Raw genomic sequence first — 21,454 nt, 5'->3', positions numbered from 1 at the left:
ATGGGAATCTTCCTTACCAGCCCCCACCAATACAGTGGGAATCATGGGCACTCGCCCCTCCCCACACCCATTTACAAATTCCACAATGCACCAGTGCAACTCTCCCGGGTGGAAACACCCTAACTTTGCATTGGCAGGCCATGTACCATCCTACAGGGATCACTCTGAGCCGTGCGCTGCACACAGCATACACCAGCTCCTTCAGTCAGCTACAGAACAGCTGAGCTTGGACTTCAGTGCAGAGACGGCTGCATCTCCTACTAGCCGGAATTCAGACTGCAATAATAATACAGTAGGAACGGCTGGCTGTGGGGCACTCACAACTGCCCCAGTTCTAGTCTCCCAGTAGGGGATGTGCAGAAGCCCTGACTGAGCAGAGCCCCAGGTTCCCCCAGTAGGCAGTACTGTAGGGAGCGGGGCAGGACCACTTACTACGGGGGGAGCCTCTGGCTACTCTAATCCTAGCCTTCCTCAGCAGGAGGCAGTGTAGGGAGCTGGGAGGATGGACAGACCCAGCAGGACCCCTGGTTGATGCACAGCTGTGTACATCTGAGGACAAGCATCCTTGGTGCATGCACTCTCAAGACAGCCACAGCCATTCAGGAGCCTCCAGCCCCCTTTGCTCTCGGCTGTCTAAGGGAGGGAGGAAGGAAGGCCTGTGAGGTGAGGAATGCCGGGGGCCTGGGGAGGATCAAGCAGCTCTCCCTGTGGAAGCCATTAGATATTCAACACTTCATTTGTTTCCAGCCATTGTGGAGTGCAGCGCTGGACTCCAGGACAGGAGGCTCTTCTCTGACGTAACCAGGAAGCAGCTGCAAAATTAAGGAATCCCTCATGACATCATAAAAAGGGTCAATGGTTTACGGGGAAAGTATAAAAATTAATGACCTATTCCCACACGGAGCCGCAAGCCTTCCCGAGCGCCACAGAGGAAGCTGTGTTCTCACTCACCCAGGACAGCCCGCTCCTGCTGACCTCAGGACCCTGCTGCCACCCGCTCTCACTGCCCCCAGGGCTGGACCCTCCTACCTGGAGTGTGTAAACGGGCTGCGCCCAAGCTTCCACGGCTGTTGGACAACAGAGCTCCCGGGCGGGCGAGGAAACATTTATAAAGACAGTGTGAGTGAAAAGCCGAATGTGTTCTGGGGGCTGATCAGAAGCAGTGCACCAAGCAACGCCTCAGGAGAGAACCGATCTATCCAGTTTCCTTGGGGAGGCAGAGTGATAGGCATAAAGTGTTTCCCTAGGGCACACAACACCTCCATAGACGGCCCCAGAAGGCCAGCTGCTCCCGCAGGGCAGCTGTGAGAAGAAGGGACACTGTGCTCTCTCCACTGTACCTCCACAGGCAACTCTCCAATCCCAGAGAGAAGGAACTGACGCTCGCCTGCAGGGCAAGCAGAGAGCATTTCCACCCTGAAAAGGGAAAAGGACACTGGTTTAAAATTAACTCCAGCCTTTTCCAGGAAATATCTGTGGGAAGAAGCAGCCGTTTTTAGAAAATGTTATTCTCAGAAATTTCCTGAAAAGACCCATCAGTCAAAACACGGACTCCAGCCATTTCCACCTGCAGGGAGTAGCACTGCAGGGCTCCCTCTGCCTGGGGTCATCAGCACAGCCCACAGCAGTCCTACTGGCAGAGGCAGGCTCCTGGTCTGCACCCAACAGGCCCGGCAAAGCCTGGGGGATAAAACAGTAATCGGAAAAAAAATTAACAATCAGATTTTTTATTTTATTTAAACAAGTTTTTCTTTTTAAAAATAAAACTGCTTAAAATAAAATCTGAATTGAATACAAAATACATTAAGCCCTAAATTTATTATAATCTCTGAAAACCTGTAAATAAAAAATAAATATGCTGAATCCATGAGATTCTACCAAAAATTCGGAGTTAAAGTCTGCATTTCTGTATAAAGAAAGAATCAGAAGAAAAATCTAACTTTTGAGGTCAAGCTTTATAAATATGGCACAAAGGTCATGTATGGTATTAAGGTCTTAATCCTGTGGGGAATCCAGGGGTTGTGTTACTGAGTGCAAGAGACTGGTAAAGTCATCACAGGTGTTGAGACCCAGCCCCTGACTCCATGAGACACCATCATGTATCTCATTGGGATTATCCACTGAGCCCATCTGGGTGGTCTGTTTTATAGCTTCTCCCTACCTGAGCTCTGACTGGTTCAGTTTTCAAATTATGAATATTTATGACTCCACCCATCAGTCACCATTTTCTAATATACTAAAAATGTACCATTAATAGGAATCTGAAATATTAATCTATAGAATTGCTTAAATAACTGTATATAGATAGAGTGTACCCTCCGAGGCAGCAAAAAGTACCACCAAATTTAGTGTACAGGCTCTATTGAGTTGTAAATCAACATGTTTTTATGGTTATATCAATCAATGAGAATGCACCTCTCTTTAGAAAATAAGTGAAGTACAAATAGAAAAATTGATTAAAATAAATTATTTAAATCAAAGCTTTCCACTTGGTGATTGAAATCCTGATTTAAATTGCTTGCTTTAAATCAGTCCCCCCTGCAGCAAAGCCTTTGGAGCCATTTCTAAACATGGCGTGCATTGCCACCATCGGTGTCAGCAGCACGTTACTCCATCTTAGAGCCTGGCTCAGGAGATCGCCTGCCGCATAGCTCCTGCTAGCTTGCTGTTTAAAATAGCCCGTTTGCACAAGGGCACCAAACGATGCCAGCTGCACGCATGCTGGCAAGCAGGCAAACATGTGTCTGCTCCCACGCATGGACAAGACTGAAGGCGCATAGCCCTCATCCATACAGGCAATGCTCAGGAAATCTCCCACCACTGCACTGTGGCTGATGGCAGCTCTAGTGTAGACCAGAGACTGGTGATGTAACCACCATGTTGACTAGACCTTCTCTCTAGAGGGTTAGATGATGGTGTGGATAAAGTGTCAGCAGCTGGGCCAGAGTCTGCACAGAGCTCTCAGCATTGCTAGCACTGGTTCAGCTGCCCCAGAAGCAGCCACAGTGGGGAAAAAGGCTAGTGAGGATGTAGGCCCAATCCCATGCCTGCTTGGGAGGGGTGTGCTGCCATGGCACAGCAAGCTGCTACTAGCATCCCCCCAGGAACTGCATGCTCCCAACCATAATTGTGTCAGATGTTCTTTACAATGGGGGAGGAAGTGTGAACAGGGCTTCCCAAGAGATTCATTCCAGCCCGAGTGAAGTTTTACCAGGACAAGCCCAAGAAATAAAAGGCAGCCCTTTCCCACTGGGCTGGAGCTGGGCATGTCTCTGGCAGCAAATGCTGACAGCTCAAAACATGCCTCTCTGGTGTGAACCTTCGGGAGCGCTTCAAGCCTGGAGGAGAAGTTAATGAGAGAAAGTGCCTGCAGACAGGCAGATTCACAGAAAGCAGCCTTTGATGGGGCAGGCAGAGTGAAGTGAGGAGCTTCCGTTTCAACACACTCATTTGCTGCTCTTCTTTTTATGGCTTCCTGAGGGATCAGCACACATCAGCTTGTCAGAGTTTGCAAAGAAACTGCCAAAAAGTAAAATGAATCCTATGTCCCACTGGAGAGGCGGCAACCCCATGGCTCCCATCCCATCCCCCGCAGGCCTGGAACTCCCTCCTCACTGCAGGGCGCCAAGCAGCCCCCCCTTTCTGAGACCTGCTCACTGCTCCCTTCTGCAATGTAGCCCTTAAACACTGCTATTCCCTGCCAGTGACAGTGCTGCCACCCATCCATAGTGCTCAGACACGATGGGGATTAGGCCATAGTCCAGGCAGTGCTGGGAGTGATGCCTATAGTTAAGGTTGCCTAACACTTTCTACTATAAGACCCTGCTTTCACTTGCTTATAATTTTGCCAACCTTTAACCATTCCGGCTGAAATTCTCCATGCCAAGCGTCTCCTCCAGGTTGAATTCTTGGGGTAAGTTTCAGGTAAAAAGCTTGGGCCACTTCCCAGAACGAGTTTAGAAGGAAGGTCTGGCACTTCCATGCTTTGGAGCAGGAACTGAAAATTTGGCAGGGGGATCACACTGGTGTCAGAGATGTTCTTTTTACCAGTGCCATGAAAACTCCCCAAAATGTGGCCAAGATACAACGCTCTGAATACTGTAGTTCAGACATGCGCAGTGGAGGTTTTCCCTTGTTGTACACGGTGTTGTTGTAACCGTGTCAGTCCCAGGAGACACAAGAGAGACAAGGTGGGTGAGGCAATATCTTTTACCTTGAAAGCCTGCCTCTCTCCTCAACAGAGGTTGGTCCAATAAAAGATATCCCCTCCCCCCTTGTCTCTCTAGTAGAGGTTTGTTAGAGGCTGGCAGCACTTGTTGGGGAAGGTTCCGTCTGCACTAAGCAGGCAGAGGCAGAGTCGGAGCCGGATTCTTCCTGCAGTTGCATCTTGTGGCTGCCAGGGATTGCTATGGCACCAGACTCTGAAAGCAGGGAGACTCGCTGGTGCTTTCAATTCCCCAATGATGGTGCCCAGGCAATCAGGAGAAGGAAAGGAAGCTGCCTGATTTGCTTGACAGCAGTAAGGCGAGGAGAAGGGGTGGGGGCAGGGACAGACTAGGATGCAGACTGGAAGAAGGGGAGACAGGAGCAGATAGGGATGGACAGATGTGGCAGAAGGGACTGCAACAACTAAATACGCTCCCTCCAAAACCTGGAACAGAATTTAGGATTCTTGATTCCCAACTTTCCTCTGCTGTCAGCAACAGCAGTGAAACCCAGGAGCAAAGTGTGACATATTCCCCTACAGTGGCTGGTCCACACAGAGGATAACAGCCTACTACTATCAGTTATTCATTAGCTCAAGTGGTAGAAGCCTGTTGGGTGGAGCAAAAGGGTCTCGTACCCTGCTGATGATCCATGTGGAGATCGTTATGGTTCCACATGATAGAATTTTTCAGTTTGCTTTTTACAAATCTATGAAAAAATTACATACATAAACCAACTCTGTGAAAAGAACACTGAGGCTGCAAAATCCAGCGCTCAAAAGTTAGGAAATCCAGATTTAGGATTGCCTGTCAAACCTTAATTCAGTCCCACTGTGCGTATGCATTATGACACAGTCTTTAACTACATGATCACATATTATTTTTTCCACAGGACCCTGCCTCATTCTGTGCACTGACTGGACCTGCTCTGGGGACGAGTCCGGGTAGTGTAATGAAGGAGGCTGTGGTCTGTTGGACCCTGCCCCATTTGTTGGAAGGTGTTCACTGGAGGAGGACAAGGATTGAAGGAAAAGAAGGTGCCATGGTTAAGGCAGATAAATGATGCCTTGGAGAACGGGATTCTACCTCTGTCCCTGCCACAGAGTTCTTGTCTGATGCCGGGCAAGTCACCTAGACCAAACTTTTACAGGTGGTCACTAGCTATATGTTCCTCATTTTCTGGGTGTCCAATTTAAAACACTTGAGGCCAGATTTTCAGAAGTGCTGGGCGCTCCCAGCTGCAACTGAAGTCAATGGGAGTCGTGCTTTGAACATATAAGGCAACGGTTCCCAATGGGGCTGAATCAAGGTTACAGGGACAATCATCAAAATGCCATTTCTTAACTTCTGGATTCTCCACTTTGCAACCTTAACATTTTTTATTAAAAAAAAAAATGTATCAAGCCTCTAACTAGACAGACAGACCCATGCAAACCACAATGCTCTAAGACAGAACCCTCCTCTAGGTCTCCCAGTGTGTTTGTGCTGGCTGGCGATTTAGGGGGGCAGGGACCACGCCTCAGACAGTGCTGAGCATGCTGACAGCACTTAACTGTGGTTTATTTAGAACATTCCTTTGAGAAGGAAAAGTGCCTGGAGTAACTTGACAAGAACAAAGAGTCAGGAGAAAGAGAGATCCCAGGATCTTCCCCTGCATTGTCGTCAGGTCCATCACTAGGGGGCACTCTCTCATCTGCGCCACGGCTCATCACTCCTATGGCGACGCACTGCAGCCCACAGCTCCAGGGCAGGTGCTCTGGAAGCTGCTCTTTGGACATGACACCTTACAGCAGTACATGGGGATGTGGCTGTGTGTGGAAGATGCAGCAAGGACTCACCAATCCCAGCACTTGTGATGAGCACAGGTAGTTTTCTTCTGTTCTGGACATTTGGAAGGAACCCCGCTCTGAACAGCACCCCACAAGGCAGGAGTCTCAGGTGTCCCCCTAGTGGCAGGAGCAAACCGAGGTACAGACCCACAGCTCCCAGAGACACTATTCCAGGACATTTACCATCTGCGCACAGGCATGATGTCTGGAGTATGATCTCTGACAACCTAGATCATCTGGAGCCTTGGCTCCCAAAGTAGTGCGCACACAGAGGAACGGCTTCGCCTCTCTGGAGTGGGTCTTGGCCTGCAGTAACCTAAAAGAATTAATCTTCTCCATTTACTAGCATAATTATAGGACATTACGGTTCCGTGTCAAATTCCTCTTTTCCCCCGTGATTTCAGATGGGACTGGCATAGCTGTGAGGTTCCCCACACCCAGTGCTCCTGTGCCATTCCCAACATCGCCTCCTGCTGGGACAGGCTGGGACTGAAGGAGCTGGGAGCAGCCCCTCACAGCCAGAGCTCTTGTCCCATTCCCCACTGCGCCTCCTGCTGGGAACGGCTAGGTTCTGAGAGAGCTGGGAGCTCTCTAAAGCCAGTGTTGCTACGTTTCCTGCAGAGATTTGAAAAATGATTGTAGTTCCAAAGCGAGCTTCGATTTCACTGGGACCAGCAGCTCAGAGACTCACAGTTACTATACAACCGAATAAAATATTTGTTCATAAATTTAACGCCAGCATGTCTGTGTTTGGAAACTTTGAAAATCCATGTTGTATGGTTTACTGCACTGGAAAAGGTGCCAACAGAGTTTCAAAGGAAGGGAAGTGTATAACTGTTTCCTTTCAAATGCATTTTCCAATGGGATCCATTGAGGGAAAAGGCTGGAACTAACTAAAACATTATTAAAAACTGTTATGAAAAGAGACAGAGAGATGGAAAAAGATAGACAAAATGTCCAATACACAGCTGAGAGGGAGGGAGGGAGACAGGCAGTGAGAAAGGGGATATGGGCAGAAAGACACATTGGGTGGGGAAAATGGGGCGAGACAGAGTTTTATCTGGCAGTTCCCATTTGTGGTTTCATATTGTTGCAGATCAATTGATCAGGATTTCAGTGCTGCTGGCCCAGTGGCACAACGCGAACCACAGAGTTGGCTGCAAGCATAGCCCTTGCGAACTGCTGACCTTCAGTTTTAAAACCAAAAATATTCTTTTGGAAACCGTTACACCAGGTTCCACCCAAGGCTGCCAAGCAAAAACAAGCACTACTAACCTGAAGTAACACCCTGCTCAGTTACACCAAGCAACAACCAGGACTAGTAAACTGAAGTAACACCCTGTTCTGAGTCACCCAGCACTACTAACCTAACATGACATAGTGTGCAGGGGCTTGCCTCTTCCTTACTCCCTGACTGGATCAGTTCATTCACCAATCGCGGACACAAGCCACCGTGATGAATACACAGGATGCAGCGATCACAATCCCAGACCCGGAATACCAAGTGGTGAGAAGCAGTTCCAGCTCCACAGTGTAACACATGGCTAGCACCCCGGGGTTCTTGCAAATGTGAAACAAAACAAAATAGTACAAAAACAATCTATAAAAACTCTCACTGCCGTGGAGGCTCCTGTCCCGCAGGGCTGAGCCCGGCTCCCTGCTCCGGGTATTGCCACCTGGTGCACAGGGTTGCAGCATGGCTCACTCAAATTTGGTCTGGTTGCCCCATCTCACGACAGGAGCAGCACCTGCAGGGTGAGTGCAGGATGGGCTCACTTTGCAAGCCCCCCTCCAAGCCTTCCACCTCTGTGCTCTACTCATGGGCCAAGCTGAAACTCTCAGCCAAACACAAGAGAGAGGTCTGAATCACAGCCTGGGTCCAGAAAACCTGCTCCAAGCCTCTTTGCTGCTGCCCTCCAGCACAGAACCAACCAGAAATGAAAGTACGGTGTGTGAAATAACCAAGTGCCCTGGCAGGCCGCGCGGCAGCCCGGGTCACAGCCCAGCGCCAAGCCCGGGGAAGCGACACTGGGAACAGAGACGGAGCTCGGGTCTGCAGACCAGAGCTCTGCTGCTTAGCCAGGCTTCAAAGAGCCAGGATGGGGGTGGGCAGAGCTTGGTGTGAGTCTGCAGAGCTCCAGGCCTGCAGTTCTTCGGGGTGTAGTAACCGTGGGCTGTAGCACACATGTCGAGGGATGAGGGGAAAAAATAAACAGACAGACAAAAGAATGAGGATGCTCTGCCAATTCCAATTGTGCAGCTTTTATTTTAAATGCTTATCAAGCTGAGAGAGAGCAGAGTTCTTGGAAAACAAGGTTTCCTTTCTTCCAATGCCAGCGTCAAACACCCTCAAGGACGGGTACAGCACAGGCGCTAGCAGCCTGCTGCACTCCCCACAGCAGAGCCATGCAGTCCCACCCGCCTGGGAAAGGAACAACCCTAGCCATTCTGGTAAAAAGATCTCGGGGATTTTTGATTAATCTCCAATCTGGCTGGGTTCGAATTATGGCCAATTACCCACCAACACTTCTTCTTGCTAATAAAATACATTTTTACAAGCCCTAATTACTGCTTTCGCTGAACGGCTCTACAGGAAACTGAGGACTGCAGATCTCCAGACAGCAGCAGACAGTAATGCTAGGCACCCATGAGTACACCAGGCAAGTGACTCAGACAAGACAGGCTGCCAAGGAAAGAGGCCCTGCTGCCCTGGCTAGAGTTTGAGGGACACCAGTTCCTGAATTGGGGCCCTGGATTAGCATCATACATAATGTTTTCTGTGGTCTCTCTGAGTTCCGCAGGCCTTGGTTACAGCACCAGCCGCCGGTGGCATCCAGGAAACCAGAGTGCTGGCCCCACCTCTCCGCTGGGCGTTTGGAGACTCTGGCCAGCAGGGACATTCCATCTTGGAAGCGGTTGCACAGGAGTGGCCTCAATCACGAGCAGCAGCCAGCAGTAACTCTCAGGCTCTGCCTACACTGCCGCACATCCCAGAACACTGAGCACAGACTGGGCGATGGATTCGCTCTAGGTCAGGCCACCCCGCACTTTGGGTGTTGGGTGGGAGAATGCAACTGCTCAGCTCAACTCTGACCTTTGGCTCTTTCTATTAGGGATACAGCTCAACAAAGGACACAGAATTAGATGCCAATAAAGCACATACAGAGAATTCCTTGGAACATATGAAGTTGACATTAGGGTAACTGGGCTAGAAAAACCCAGCTCCCAGGTAGATGTCAGCCTCCGATCAGTCACACACACATCTACTCTCTAATGCACCAAGGCCCCCAAGGATTCCCTTGGAATGAACACTGAGAAGGAGCCATCAGGTGACTACAACCCACAGGCAGACCCTGCCGGTGTGGCTGTTCCACAACGCACCAAGAAAGGGAAAACTGCTGCTATCTGTACAGTGCAAGCTAACTCTGGTACAGGGAACACCCTCAGTGGCAAGAACACAGCAGCAAAACCACTGGACCACAGCACACTCCCAACCCACACATTCTTGGTCCGCTGGAGTCTTTCTAGTCAGTGCTGCCATGCAGGTATCCGGGCTCAGCTGGGGAAAATGCAGCTCTGCTACACTGATTAATTTTTCTTTCTTAACCAGGATTACTTTAATTTTCAAGGCCTAATGGAGTCCAGCTGTGATAGGAGGCAAAGCTGCAGTAGTAGAAAGGCAGACTCTGGGGCAAGCTTGAACAACACTCAAAACACACACAAAGACCTATAAAAAGGATGCACTACAGCGGGATATTTTTGGTCCTGACAATACTTCACTAAAAATACAACTTTGCTGATCCATCACTGCAGAAGTATTCTCAGGGTCCATTCAGGAATGGTTTAAAGCATTTATTTTTGTTTCCTTTTGCAATGGTCAGAGAGGAGGGAGAAAATAGAAACTCATTGATAAGAGGAAACGAGAGAGACATGAAAAATTGAAAACTACCTACAAGCTCATGGAGAGGTTTATTTTATTAGTTCTTAATAAATATCTTGCAGATTTCCTCAGGAAATACACCAGATCACATGTAAAATAGTTTGATACTGATGTCAACTGCATCAACATATGAAATCTATTAGGGTGAAGCCACAGCAGGGTGATCAGCCTGCTGAAAAACTGCACGGCACTGAGGCAAGGGGGGAGCGGGGGGGAATCTCACGGCCCTTCCAAATTCTTCGAGAGGTAAAAAAGTCAGCCAAGACGCAGAGAGAGAGAAAAAAAGATCCCACATCCTGCTTTGTGCTGCCAGCAATGTGAAGTGCCCAGAGATTAATTCTATGTCTGGCCTGGAAATGTGACTTTAAAGCATGGAGGGGGGGAGGAGAAAGGAAAGAGAAGGCCAGGCTAACAGGGCCTGGCACTGTGCCACTAACCCCCTCCCAAGCCATGTTTCAACGTAGACAGCAGTAAAGCCCAACAGACAGCAGCTCCTCGCACTGCCAGGGCCTCGCACCAGCTGCAGTGCGTCTAGCTCTCGGTGCGCAGCCCCAAGTGCAGATGGGCTGAGAGCATCACTTCCGCTTTGCCTACTTTTAAAGACACAAGCACATGTGGCAGAATTCTTCCCCTCTCTGCCATGGACCTTGTACATTTGGGGCCCCAGAGAAGGGTGAGGCCTGCTCCCAGCACCAACTGCGAGGTCTCATCAGCCCTTGGCTCCCTAGGACTCGCTCTGAAGGGTTTATGCTGTTCCCAATGTACATTTGGCAGCAGGGGCCTCCTTTCTGCGTCGGTGCCATTATCTGGAGAGCAGGATTTGCTTACGCAAGCCTCCCTGTCTCCATTCCGGCGCAGGCAGAGACACACCAGGAGTCCGCAGAGAGGCAACGCCGGGAGAGCATGCTGGGGAGATCAGCACACTGAGCTCCCAGTAGGTATCTGAGTACGGTTAAAACAAAATCCCACAGCAGAGCCACAACTACCGGGTGTGGGAGAACAGCCAGCAAACTGCATTTCTCTCACTGGTTTGCATGTCCAGTTTCCCTCTGGCTGTTGTGTTGCCATCCAACATGGGGACAATCACTGCTTCCCCATCCCACACACACATGGCCCTGAGTACAAAGGGCTATGGAACAATCCAAAGCTCAGGGAGAATGAGGAGTTCGGCAACACAAGGATTAAGGATACGGCAGGAGCTGCAGAAGGCTAGAGTGGGGTCAGAGCTCTGGGCCGAGCCAGACGCTCACGGGAGGGTTGCTCTAGCCGCAGCATTACCATCTGGAGAGAATCACTTATCCCCTTTCCATGGCACTTACTGGGTTTCCCTAGGTCATGTTAACCACAACCTCCGGGAACCACAGTGTGTTGAACATGACTCTACAATCAGTGTAGATAGAGACTGTCGTGTTTAACACTGTGTCAGCAGGCTCAGGAGAAACTCTGCTGGGTCCATAGAGATTTACCCATGATCAACTAACAGCATTAAACACAACTTGTCCCAGTCTACACTGACTGCAAAGCTGGATTTAACATCATGTTAGCAAACATGATTCCTCAAGGTTTTCTTGTGAAGAGAAGCCCACAGAATCATCACAGGCAGATCCAACACTGCCCTGCCACAGGACCAAGTGCAACAGCACACAGGGGTCCAGATGGCCTCCTCACCAAATGTGATGGAAGTAGGCGAGAGAACAGGTAGGCAAGAGTCTCCTTGTTGACCTGAGCTTGCTTAAGGACCACCTTTCGTTCTCAGACACGTGGCTTCCTGAAATATATGGATGGAAATATTCTGGCTGTGCTCACTTTCCTTCCTTGGTCCCAGGCAGGACAAAGGCACTTTATACATCACTGCCAACACAGCCCTCAGAGCACCCCCACACTCTGCCAATGCTAGCCCCCTTCGAGAACCTAGCATCTAGTTACCATGGGAATTGGTGCCTTACAAATGCAAGAAGAGATGAGGCAGAACTGAGTGGGATTTGGTTCTTAAAGAAGGTGATGGGAGGTGAGCTGACAATGTCCGCTAGCCCACAGGGGACTGGGAAGGGCTATGCTCACAGAGCTGGGACGCTGTTCTTGAGCCTGTACAGGGCGTGGTGATGCAGAGCAGGGGGCTTTCACTCCTTAAAGCTGGCAGGCCTTACAGAGCAGCTTGGCAAACGTCATCAAGATCATGACCACATCGCAAAACATTGTAACGAGCCTAATTATACAATGTTCTTTAACACGGAATTAAATAAAAACATAGTAATTAACTCACTGCTCCACAGAAACAGGAGGAAATCACAGGTGCAAGACACAGTCAAGAGATATATTTAGACTATGAAACGTCTCCTTAAAAGTGAGAGGATTTCCTGTCAGGGTGCAAACCAGTTCTGCATCACCTCCAGTCCTCGCTCTCCCAGCACAAGCACTCCCCTTTCTCCACACCCCCACACAGAGGGTGAGGCACCGCGGAACAGCTGTACTGATCACCACTCTCGTCTCATAGTGCCTGGACTGAGGGATGCAGTGTCTGTCAGAGCTCAGAATTGCCTGCCTTTAGTTTCATTTTACACAGCACATGCCCCTCACAGGGTCTCTCTGAAATGCCCATAGTTCCTCCAGCTCCAGAAAATACATCACGAGGGAGACACGTCCCACAGCCAGTCTGGGCTCAGTGTCACACTACAGCAGAAAAGCTCTCTAAACAGACTCGAGGTGCCACAGGATTTGTCCTAACCTGCACGCTCAGGCAGCGGAACCCGGGCTGCAAAGCAGAGTCTAGCTTTGTGATTACAAATCATTTCCCTCTGCTCGCTGCCCTGAAATGAGATCTAGGTCTCGCCCTCTCTCCTGAGTAGACAGTGAGGAAGTGCTTACATCACAGGCAGGCCTGACAGAAGCCCCCAAAGAGTTCACCTAATAAGACTGCCCAACAGGGACCTTTGCTGCACAGCCCCACTCCAGCTGGAGGGGAGGCCTGGAGAATCTGACACAACGGCAGGCACTCGGCACACACTGGAAACCTCGTCCTTCCCTTCACAAAGTCCTGCTCCATGCTCTGCTCCTGAAGCCAAAGTCGAGATTTCAGAAACCTGAACTGCAAATGGAAATTCCCTGCAGCATGCTGATTACTGCATCTCCTGCTGGCACTGGTGGCAAGGGGGAAAAAGTCACGTGACTTTCTGGACACGTTACACTATGCAGTCTTGCATCAGAGGGTGGAAGTCAGAAGCCAGGAGAATAATTCCAATTACGGTAAATAAATCCCCAGATATGTGACAATCTGCCTTTTAAACAGGAAACCGAGGGGAATAAGCAAAGGAAAACTTCAGTCTAAATATTGCTGCCACCAGCCCCAAGAGCTCAGGAGAGGCTTCCTCAGCAAGCATGTTAGGACCACTGTAGCTTACCTGAGCTTTACTGATGTGTCTTGTGGCTGAGACCTACAGATTTCCCTCCCAGCATCCTGTCAAACCCCACCCTCACAGCTACCTGAGAGAGCAAACCCTAACAGTCTGCCAGCGCTTCCAGCCACGTCTGCATCCCTCAGGAGTCCAGCATCAGCTACAGCTCAGCGTGAGACGGTTTCATAGACGTTTCCTTCTCGCAGCTCTGCCAATGTACCGCCAGCCTGAGCTGCAGCACTCTTTGTTATTCCAGAGCTAGGCTTCTCCTGAGCAGAAGGGGCCAGGCACACGGCCTACAGAAGCGACAGGGGGTGCAGGTGCTGTGGGTGCATATTTTCTCCTCAAGTGAACAGCACAGACACTAAGCAGATGTGTACAAAAGCCAAGGCACTGCTCAGATTGTAAATTCACTGGGGCAGAGACCGTCTTCCTGTACCGTGCTTAGCACAGTAGGGTCCTGGGTCCATGGCTGGGGCTGCTAGGTGCTGCTACTGTCCTCAATATTAGGCTGAGGATAAAACCTAACCCGACGTGCAATCCCCAGGTGCGGTACTCTTCCCAGCCCAATCTCCACAGCGAGCTCCACACAGCTGTAGGTAGGGTGAGCAGTCCAAAACAGTCCAATAGGCCCCCTTTCTCCTTTGGGCTAGGTCACAAGTCTGAGACGTTCCTGCCCCAGGCTCTGGGTTTGCAGCTTCTGGTCCAAGCACAGGGAGAAGAGGGGTCAAAGGAGAAGGGGAGGGGGAAATTTAATGACTCTCTTCCCCAAAGCAGAGCTCTGGGAGTGTCATTTCAGACCCCCCACACACACACATACTAAGGACAGTAACACCCAGTCAGCCTTAAAGGGAAACAGCACTGAGCTACTCTAGAGGCATGTAAACCCTGCCATGTTGGGAGACCCAGTTATAACAGGGGCATCCCGGCTATGGGTAAAACACGCAGTAGAGATGTGTCCAAGCTGGGCTTCCAGACTGTGCAGAGAGCCCAGTCCTCACCAAGCCTGGCCCAATCTCTGCTCTGATTTTCCTCTTGCTCCAGGTGCTCTACTATGGAAAACGCAGAGAACAGGCCAGCTGAGCTTCACCACAGAGAGGGGGAATTAGGAGAAAGGGCTGAGCTCCACTTCCCAGCCAGGGCGATCACACCGCTGCTTCTGCTAACTGGAGTCTGAGGTTTCATTAAGCCTCGTTTTAAACCTAATTTTAAAACTCCACCAAACCAAGGCTGCTGTCCACAGCAGTGTTTTATTTTTAAACTAGCTCGAATGCACCGGACCCCTTTGGGCTCAGCTCCCAGCACCTTCTTTGTGCTCCAATACGCATGATGTGGTTAGACCCTCACGAAAAGCCATTGAGATGCGGCTGCGGTAGATGAGCAGTAAGTGTTTCCGGCTGAGCCTTTTTTCCGATGCTGCAGTTAGCTCGTCAAGCAAAGCCTGATCCCGTGCGGGAAACCAAGCGAGTGCTGAAGAGACACTCGGAGACGGGCCCGGGGCTGCCGCCAAGGGTAGACACTGCTCACCCTTCCAACATCTCAAGGGCTATTTTAAGGGTTCACAGGTCTAGCTCGCAAGTCCGAGCATTTGCGGTCACTACAGCGAAGCCCACAGTGCGCTCAGCACAGAGCCGCACACAGGAGCAGGATGGCAGGGGAGCTGTCTGTTTGGTAACAGACTAAGTACATAATGAATTCAGTTGAGAATTACATGAGTGATGCCTCCTTCTCCAGCTGTGCACAGATGCGGAACAAGGGGGAGGGTCTCACACATACCTGGGGGCACAGATACTTTGCACTACCATACAGATTCCTTTATCAGATGATGTCTTTCAGTGGACCTGGCAGGAACTGGTGCAGAGAAGGTCTATGCACCAGACAGTTCTGCTAAGCGCTAGCTTGCTCCTTTCCACATGTGCACAGCAGTGGCTAGAGGATGTGTAATGATGGTTCGCCATGCTGCTCCAGAGGCCCCCAGAGCACAGTTCCATGGCGTATAGGGGTGGGACTCTCCCCAGCCTGCACTCCCAACCCCGTGCAGCACTGCCACATCAGTTCTGTTGCCCTCCAGGCCCTATTTCTCCAGTGGGGGGAGGAGGGGAAGGAGGACCTTTGGGCCCAAATGGGAGAGTGGACCCAGGGTTTGGCCCATGTGAGCCAAGCCCTAGCCACAAACCAGGATGATTCTACATTAGGGACTGATTTCCTATAAGCTGCCCTAATGAACCTGTTCCCATGCTCCAAAGCCACCCCGGCAGTGCGACTGCCATCCAAACAGCAAGACCCCTAGTTACTGGTCAGCAGGTCACACAGGTTAGTCACCACACTCCACTGACATTTCTTCTGATTAAAGTCTGGCCTGTCTTCCTGTTCATGAGCCCAAAGCACTAGGCCAGCCAGCAGTACCCAGCCCTGACTCTGCACGCCATTCCCCACACATGCTGGGGATGCACATGTGGCAACCCCCTCCCTTTCAGCCCGAGTTCCTCACAAACTCGAAAGAACAAATGCAACAGGACTGTAAGTGCCAGAAGGCATCCAGGTGCTGCAGTCTGATGCCTCACACCCAGAGCCAGGGAAATTTGCTGGGATTTCCGGGAAGTGTCTCTAGGGTGCCCTCTGCTGAGCCCCCAGGTTGGTGTGCATTTGTGTGGAATGTAGACCCATCGGGGAGAGGGGAAGTTATTCCGGGGGTGGCCTATGAATAACATCCAGTGATTTATAGGAAGTATAATCCAATAATACAGTAAAATAAAACAGTGTGTCTGAGATGGGTTTGATTCCAGGAATTATAAAACAAATTATTAAAGAGAGAGAGAGAAAGAAAAAAGCCCCCGAGAGGCCAGATTGGAGTAAATTGGGCACAGATGGGCTGGGAGGGGGTTTCTCTCCCCACCGATATGCCCCTGCTGCAAGCACGGCTTCAATTAGCCCTTTCAGAAACCAGAGTTTTATTTCCCCAAATTACAGAATTAAAAAAAATTAAAATTCTTGGAGTGTCTGTGGTTTGGATAAAGGGATCCAAACTTCCTTGCGAGTCACATGTGCAGATGGCTACCAAACTATTAAACATGGCCACCCCAAAAAGGTCCCTGCCCTTCCCTGGGAGCCCACGATGGCCTCAAAGGTATCAGCAGCCACTGACAGCTCACACTAGACAGGGGCAGCAACTGCACAAGCTGCAGCCTCGGATCCTGTGTCCAGTTCTCTTCTTCCCATTCCAGTCCAGGGTCTGCCATAGCACTACATGGCTCTGATCTGAGGCAGCAGCCAGAGCCTTCCTAACCCCGCTTCCACATGGGCGGCTGAGGGGCTGGCTCACTGGTTAATGGGTGCTCCAGCAGGAGAAAAGACCCTGAGTGGGATTCTTGGCTCCACCTGGAGTCAAGTGAGATTCTGTCAATGAAAGCAGGGACAGGTAGCCTGACCCCAGGTCTGCTGCCCCTTTGCTAGCACCAGTCCAGCTCCCGCAGTATGAACAGCGATGGGAGCCCTAATGGGGAGGAGCCACACAGGCTAACCTTATTGAGAGCAGGTCTAATTGATACACAACGGCAGCAGCTGGGAGGGAAGTTTTGAAAAGTTTTTCTAGTACAGACGGGGTCTTGGAGGCCTAGAAATCAACAGGAGCAAAGGGAAGGCTCATGAGCCAACTAACACTCTGGGCAGCAGGTCCATTCCACAGCAGGAGCCCCAGGGCAGTGCAGGGAGCCTACGAATGAGTTCCCTCTCTGCCCTAGAGACAGCATAACTCCTGCTCTGAGCAGAGACCAGACAGAGACCACACCTGCAGGCATGTGCGCAGGACAGCCCTGCCGTGCTCTCCCTGTGATGCACTGCCCAGCAGTGCAGAGGCTGGTGGGGAAGGCCGCTGAATGGAATCACTCGTGATTTGCCAGTCTCTTCAGTGACTGTGCTGATGATAATTAGGGAAAGGTTTTAAGGCCTTTCAGCCTCCTCCATACACACAGATGCTGATCACCACAACACCCCCTCTTGCCGCTGTCCGTGCAAGTGCAACACACAGAAGGTGACTCATATGCTGGGAAATGGAAACATGCATCTTCCCACCAGCCATCACTGCAGTAAGCTCCCCTCAGCCCTCTGCCCACAGCAGCCCACACACCAGGGCGTGGAGCCAACGCCTCAGCTATGCACTGGGCACTTGGCAACAATGCAGCAAATGCTCTTGCATACATTTAAAACTCCAGGCCCTTTGCTTTGCCTCAGCATCCAGCTCTTTGTACCTCTCAGTACCATGAAATCGGCTCCAAACTCACATGGGACTTTGCCAGCATTCGACATATGCACACCCCGGAAATGTCAGGGATGTTTGGGCTGGCAATAAGCTCACTTTGACAATAGTATTTCTACCCCAGGAACGTGATCAGCAGTGTCCTAGGCTCTCAAACACAAGAGCTAAGCACAAGACCCCCGACAAACCCTCTAACATTGTCAGGTGGGAACTGCAGCATCCTCCAATTCACAGGAATCTCATGAACAGAGTCACTGGTTCCAGGCACTCACTACGGAGCCCCAAGCAGGAAAGGGGTTGCTCCCTCCAGAGACCGGAGGCTGGGTGCAGCAGGCACCTACTCACTTAGGAGAGAGGGACCCTTAAGAACATTTGGGCTTATTTCACATAGCAAGAGAAGAGACAGCCTCAGCTCCCTCCCCCTTGCCTGCATCCCCTTGGAACTGGGGTCTGAGTGCAGGACTGGGAGTCAAGACACCTGGGTTTTAGCCACAGCTCTGCCTGTGGCTTGCAGCATGAGCTTGGCCAGGGCCCTTTCTTACTCTGTGCCCGTCCCTGCATCTGTAGCACAGGGATAAGGACAATGACCTGCCTCCCAGGGGGCTGAGAGGAGGCATTTGCTCATGTTTGTAAAGTACTTTGAAGCCGGGAAAGAGAAACACTCCACCTGGTGAGCTGGCACCTAGCAGAGCGGCTCACGAGCCCGACCTCAGCAACAGCACTGGGGACTCAGGAAGATGCCTGGGAAGCAGCTATTTCTCCAGCACACCACTTCACCCAGTCAGCTCATCTCGTCCCCCAGTCACTTCATCTGGCACGACAAGGAGCCAACTGTTCGCAGAGGAAAAGCTGAAATCACGAGCTTTTGGGGGCAGGGATTGTGTTTCAGTGTCTGTAAGAACCCAGCACTCTGGCCACAACTGCAGTGGGAGAGGCCTTGCCCCCTTCCGAATCTAAACATCCAGCAGCTGGTGCTCTTCCTGCCCTGGGAGTGCACGTCCAACCCCACTGTCATGGCGTACGGCTGCAAACAAACAGGCAACTGCCACCTCCGCCGCACTCGGAATTCTCTGCAGCGCGCTTGAGGAAAGGGCACTCCGCCCCACAGCCCACTGGGTCTGGGGACAGCCACTGGTCAATAGACTCAAGGCTATAAAGGGAGAGGAGCCAACACACCCAGCCCAAGAGGGAATGGAGAGAAGCAATCGCACCCCATCTGGACACACCTGTTGTGTTTCCCAGCTGGCTCTATCTGGGGCGAGCCTCCTTTCCTGGCCCTTCAGTTACCGCCTCCAGCAGCTACCTACAAACAGGCTCGGCAGTGAGCTCAGCAGTCACGGGCAGCCACTGGACTGGGCATGCTCCCCCAGAGCTGTCCCTTGACTGCCACGGATGATGCCTCCGGAGAGCAGCTGTCTTCAGGCCTGCCTCTAAGCGCCAGTGCAAGGCTCCGAGCGGGGCCAGAGACAGATGCTGGGAAAGCATGTCAGGAAATCATTCAGTTCTTAGGGACAGGCTCTAAGTGAGGTGTAACGGATTGCGCATCCTCCTCCTCCACAACACTCTTCTGCCTGACTCCAGGAAGACACCCCCAAGCTTTTCCCCACTCAGAACAGAGCAGCACTTTCTGGGGAGAGGCCCTGAGATCCTGGCCTCAGGGCCCTTTCTACTGCCTTCCACACAGCAGGCAGGCAAAGACAGCTCCGCCTCCCTGAAGGCTGCTCGTTCAGTATCCCTCCCCTGCTCGTCTCCAGCCACATGGATTTAATCACTCGCCACACAGAACAGGGCACAACTCCCCAGCCCCCTTCCTTGACAACACTTGGTACCTTTGGGCTGGGAGTTGTACACCGCAAACATGTTGATAGCCATGAGCTGCAGCATGCGGGTGCTTCCGATGGGAGGAGGGCTGTGCTTCAGCAGCACCTGGAACTCCCTCAGCACCTCCTCTGTCACTGACGGGAACGTCTCCATCCTGCAGGCAGAAAGAGAACAACAGGAATGCTTGCACCAAGGCCTCGGGCACGGTGAGGAGGGGACAGAGGGAGACCCTCACAGCTCTTGCCTGTCTGGGATAGCCACCCCACCCATCAGCTGCAGGGGAGCAGCAGCCCATGGAGTGCTGGAGCTGGCAGACAGAATGGAGAAGTCAGCCTGACCCACACCCATGGAGTTGGGGGCAACAGACTTTGTAAACATCATCTGTTTAAGAGAGCCACTTCCTGCTGAGGAAAGTGCTCCCCGTGCGTGGGCTCTGTCACGCTGGCCCTAGCAGCCCAGTCATATGGCGGGCAAGTGAGGACCCTCCACCTTACCCAGCACTGGAACCCTGGCATTGTCTCTCATCTGTGAGAGCCCCAACTTGGCCCCGGGAGAGGGATGTGGGGTCCCCTGCAGATTAACAATCAGTCTCATTTAGATGCTGGTAGTCACTGTATGAAAACCAGTGTCAAAACCACAGCTGTTTCCTGAAACACACACAGCTACTATCACTCATCAAGAAGGACCAGCCACCAGATGCAATGCCACAGCTTCGAGCAAGGCGTCCTTTCAACACCAAAGGCCTTAGCAGTTACAGGCACCTTCATCCAAGGAAACCCAACACATTTATGCTGCTCTTCATTTAGTATCACTCTTTATATAGCCCCCAAAGGGTGCTAGCTATTCTAGAGCCCTGAGTAAGACAGATCCCTGCCTCCAAAGGGTTCACAAACTAATGGCAGACAGATTCTCCCAGGCTCTGCTCAATCCAGCTGTGCTGCCTCTTCTCGGCTTCTTCAGGGGGTGTCTACTAGAGGGGGTTTTCATAGATTCCAAGGCCACGGTGACCATTGAGTCTGAGCTCCTGTATAACACAGGCCAGAGAACTTCCCCGCACTAACTCCTTGATTTAAAGATTGCCAGTGACGGAGAATCCACCACAACCCTTGGTCAATTGCTCCAGTGGTTAATTACTCTCACCTTTAAAAATTTACACTTTATTTCCAGTCTCAATTTCTCTACTTTCAGCTGCCAGCTATTGGATCGGGTTAGACCAGCAGGTCTCAACCCGTGGGCTGCATGTGGCCCAATTAGCACACAGCTGTGGCCCAGCTGTGTGCTAAAATTCAAAATTTGCTGCTCTGGTCTGGCAGGGAGCAGGGCTGGCTGAGGGGGAGACAGCCTATTGCAGACTGCATCTGTGCTCCTGCCAGCAGAGGGCTGGTGAGTGCCGTAGGGCAGGAGAGTGGGTCTGTGGCTGAGGGGAGAGGAAGCTCTGGGAACTAAGGGGTTTGCCCCAGATTTTAGGTGGGGCTCTGCTCCTGGCCCCCTTTCTCGGGTGCTGTCTGCTGGCCCCGCCGGGGGCTCCACTCCTGGCCCGGTGCTGGGTTTTGCCCGGCCCCGCGCCGTGGGGTCTGGAGCCCGACTTTTGCCCTGTGCTGCGAGGTCCAGGTCTGGGTCCCTGCTCCTGCCTGGCCCTGTGCCGTGGGGTCCAGGTCTGGGTCCCTGCTTCTGCCCAGCCCCACGCCACAGGGTACGGGTCTGGGTCCCAGTCCCTGCTCCTGCCTGGCCCTGCACCGTGGAGTTCGGGTCTGGGTCCCTGCTCCTGCCCAGCCCCACACCACGGGGTCCTCTTCGGCCCTATGCAGCAGGATTTGGGTCCGGCTGCCTGGACTGCACCCAGGGCTCCACACCTGGCCCTGCTCTGGGCAGGGGTGCTGGTCATAGGCCACTGTGGGAGGTTTTAGGGTGGAGGGGGGCTGAGGTTCTCAACCTGCGCCCACTTAACACATTGTGGGCTGCATTAACAGGTTGAGAACCACTGGGTTAGACCTTTCTCTGCTAGACTGAAG

At 51.7% G+C, this 21,454-nt stretch overlaps 1 protein-coding gene across 3 annotated transcripts in view; it reads right to left on the bottom strand.

Annotated features, from left to right (window-relative positions):
- The window catches only part of SMG6 (SMG6 nonsense mediated mRNA decay factor), a 150,369-nt gene that overhangs the window by 84,836 nt on the left and 44,079 nt on the right, over positions 1-21,454 (bottom strand). For all 3 annotated transcript variants that reach the window (XM_024194364.3, XM_024194362.3, XM_024194363.3), the window contains exon 10: positions 19,451-19,596. In XM_024194364.3, coding sequence (XP_024050132.2) covers positions 19,451-19,596 — 146 coding nt within the window. The remainder of the gene's footprint in view (positions 1-19,450; positions 19,597-21,454) is intronic.

This window comes from Terrapene carolina, unplaced genomic scaffold, assembly GCF_002925995.2.
Source record: "Terrapene carolina triunguis isolate 2854851 unplaced genomic scaffold, T_m_triunguis-2.0 Scaffold231, whole genome shotgun sequence".
Taxonomy (NCBI): domain Eukaryota; kingdom Metazoa; phylum Chordata; order Testudines; family Emydidae; genus Terrapene; species Terrapene triunguis.
This window is presented reverse-complemented; position numbering and strand designations above follow the sequence as displayed.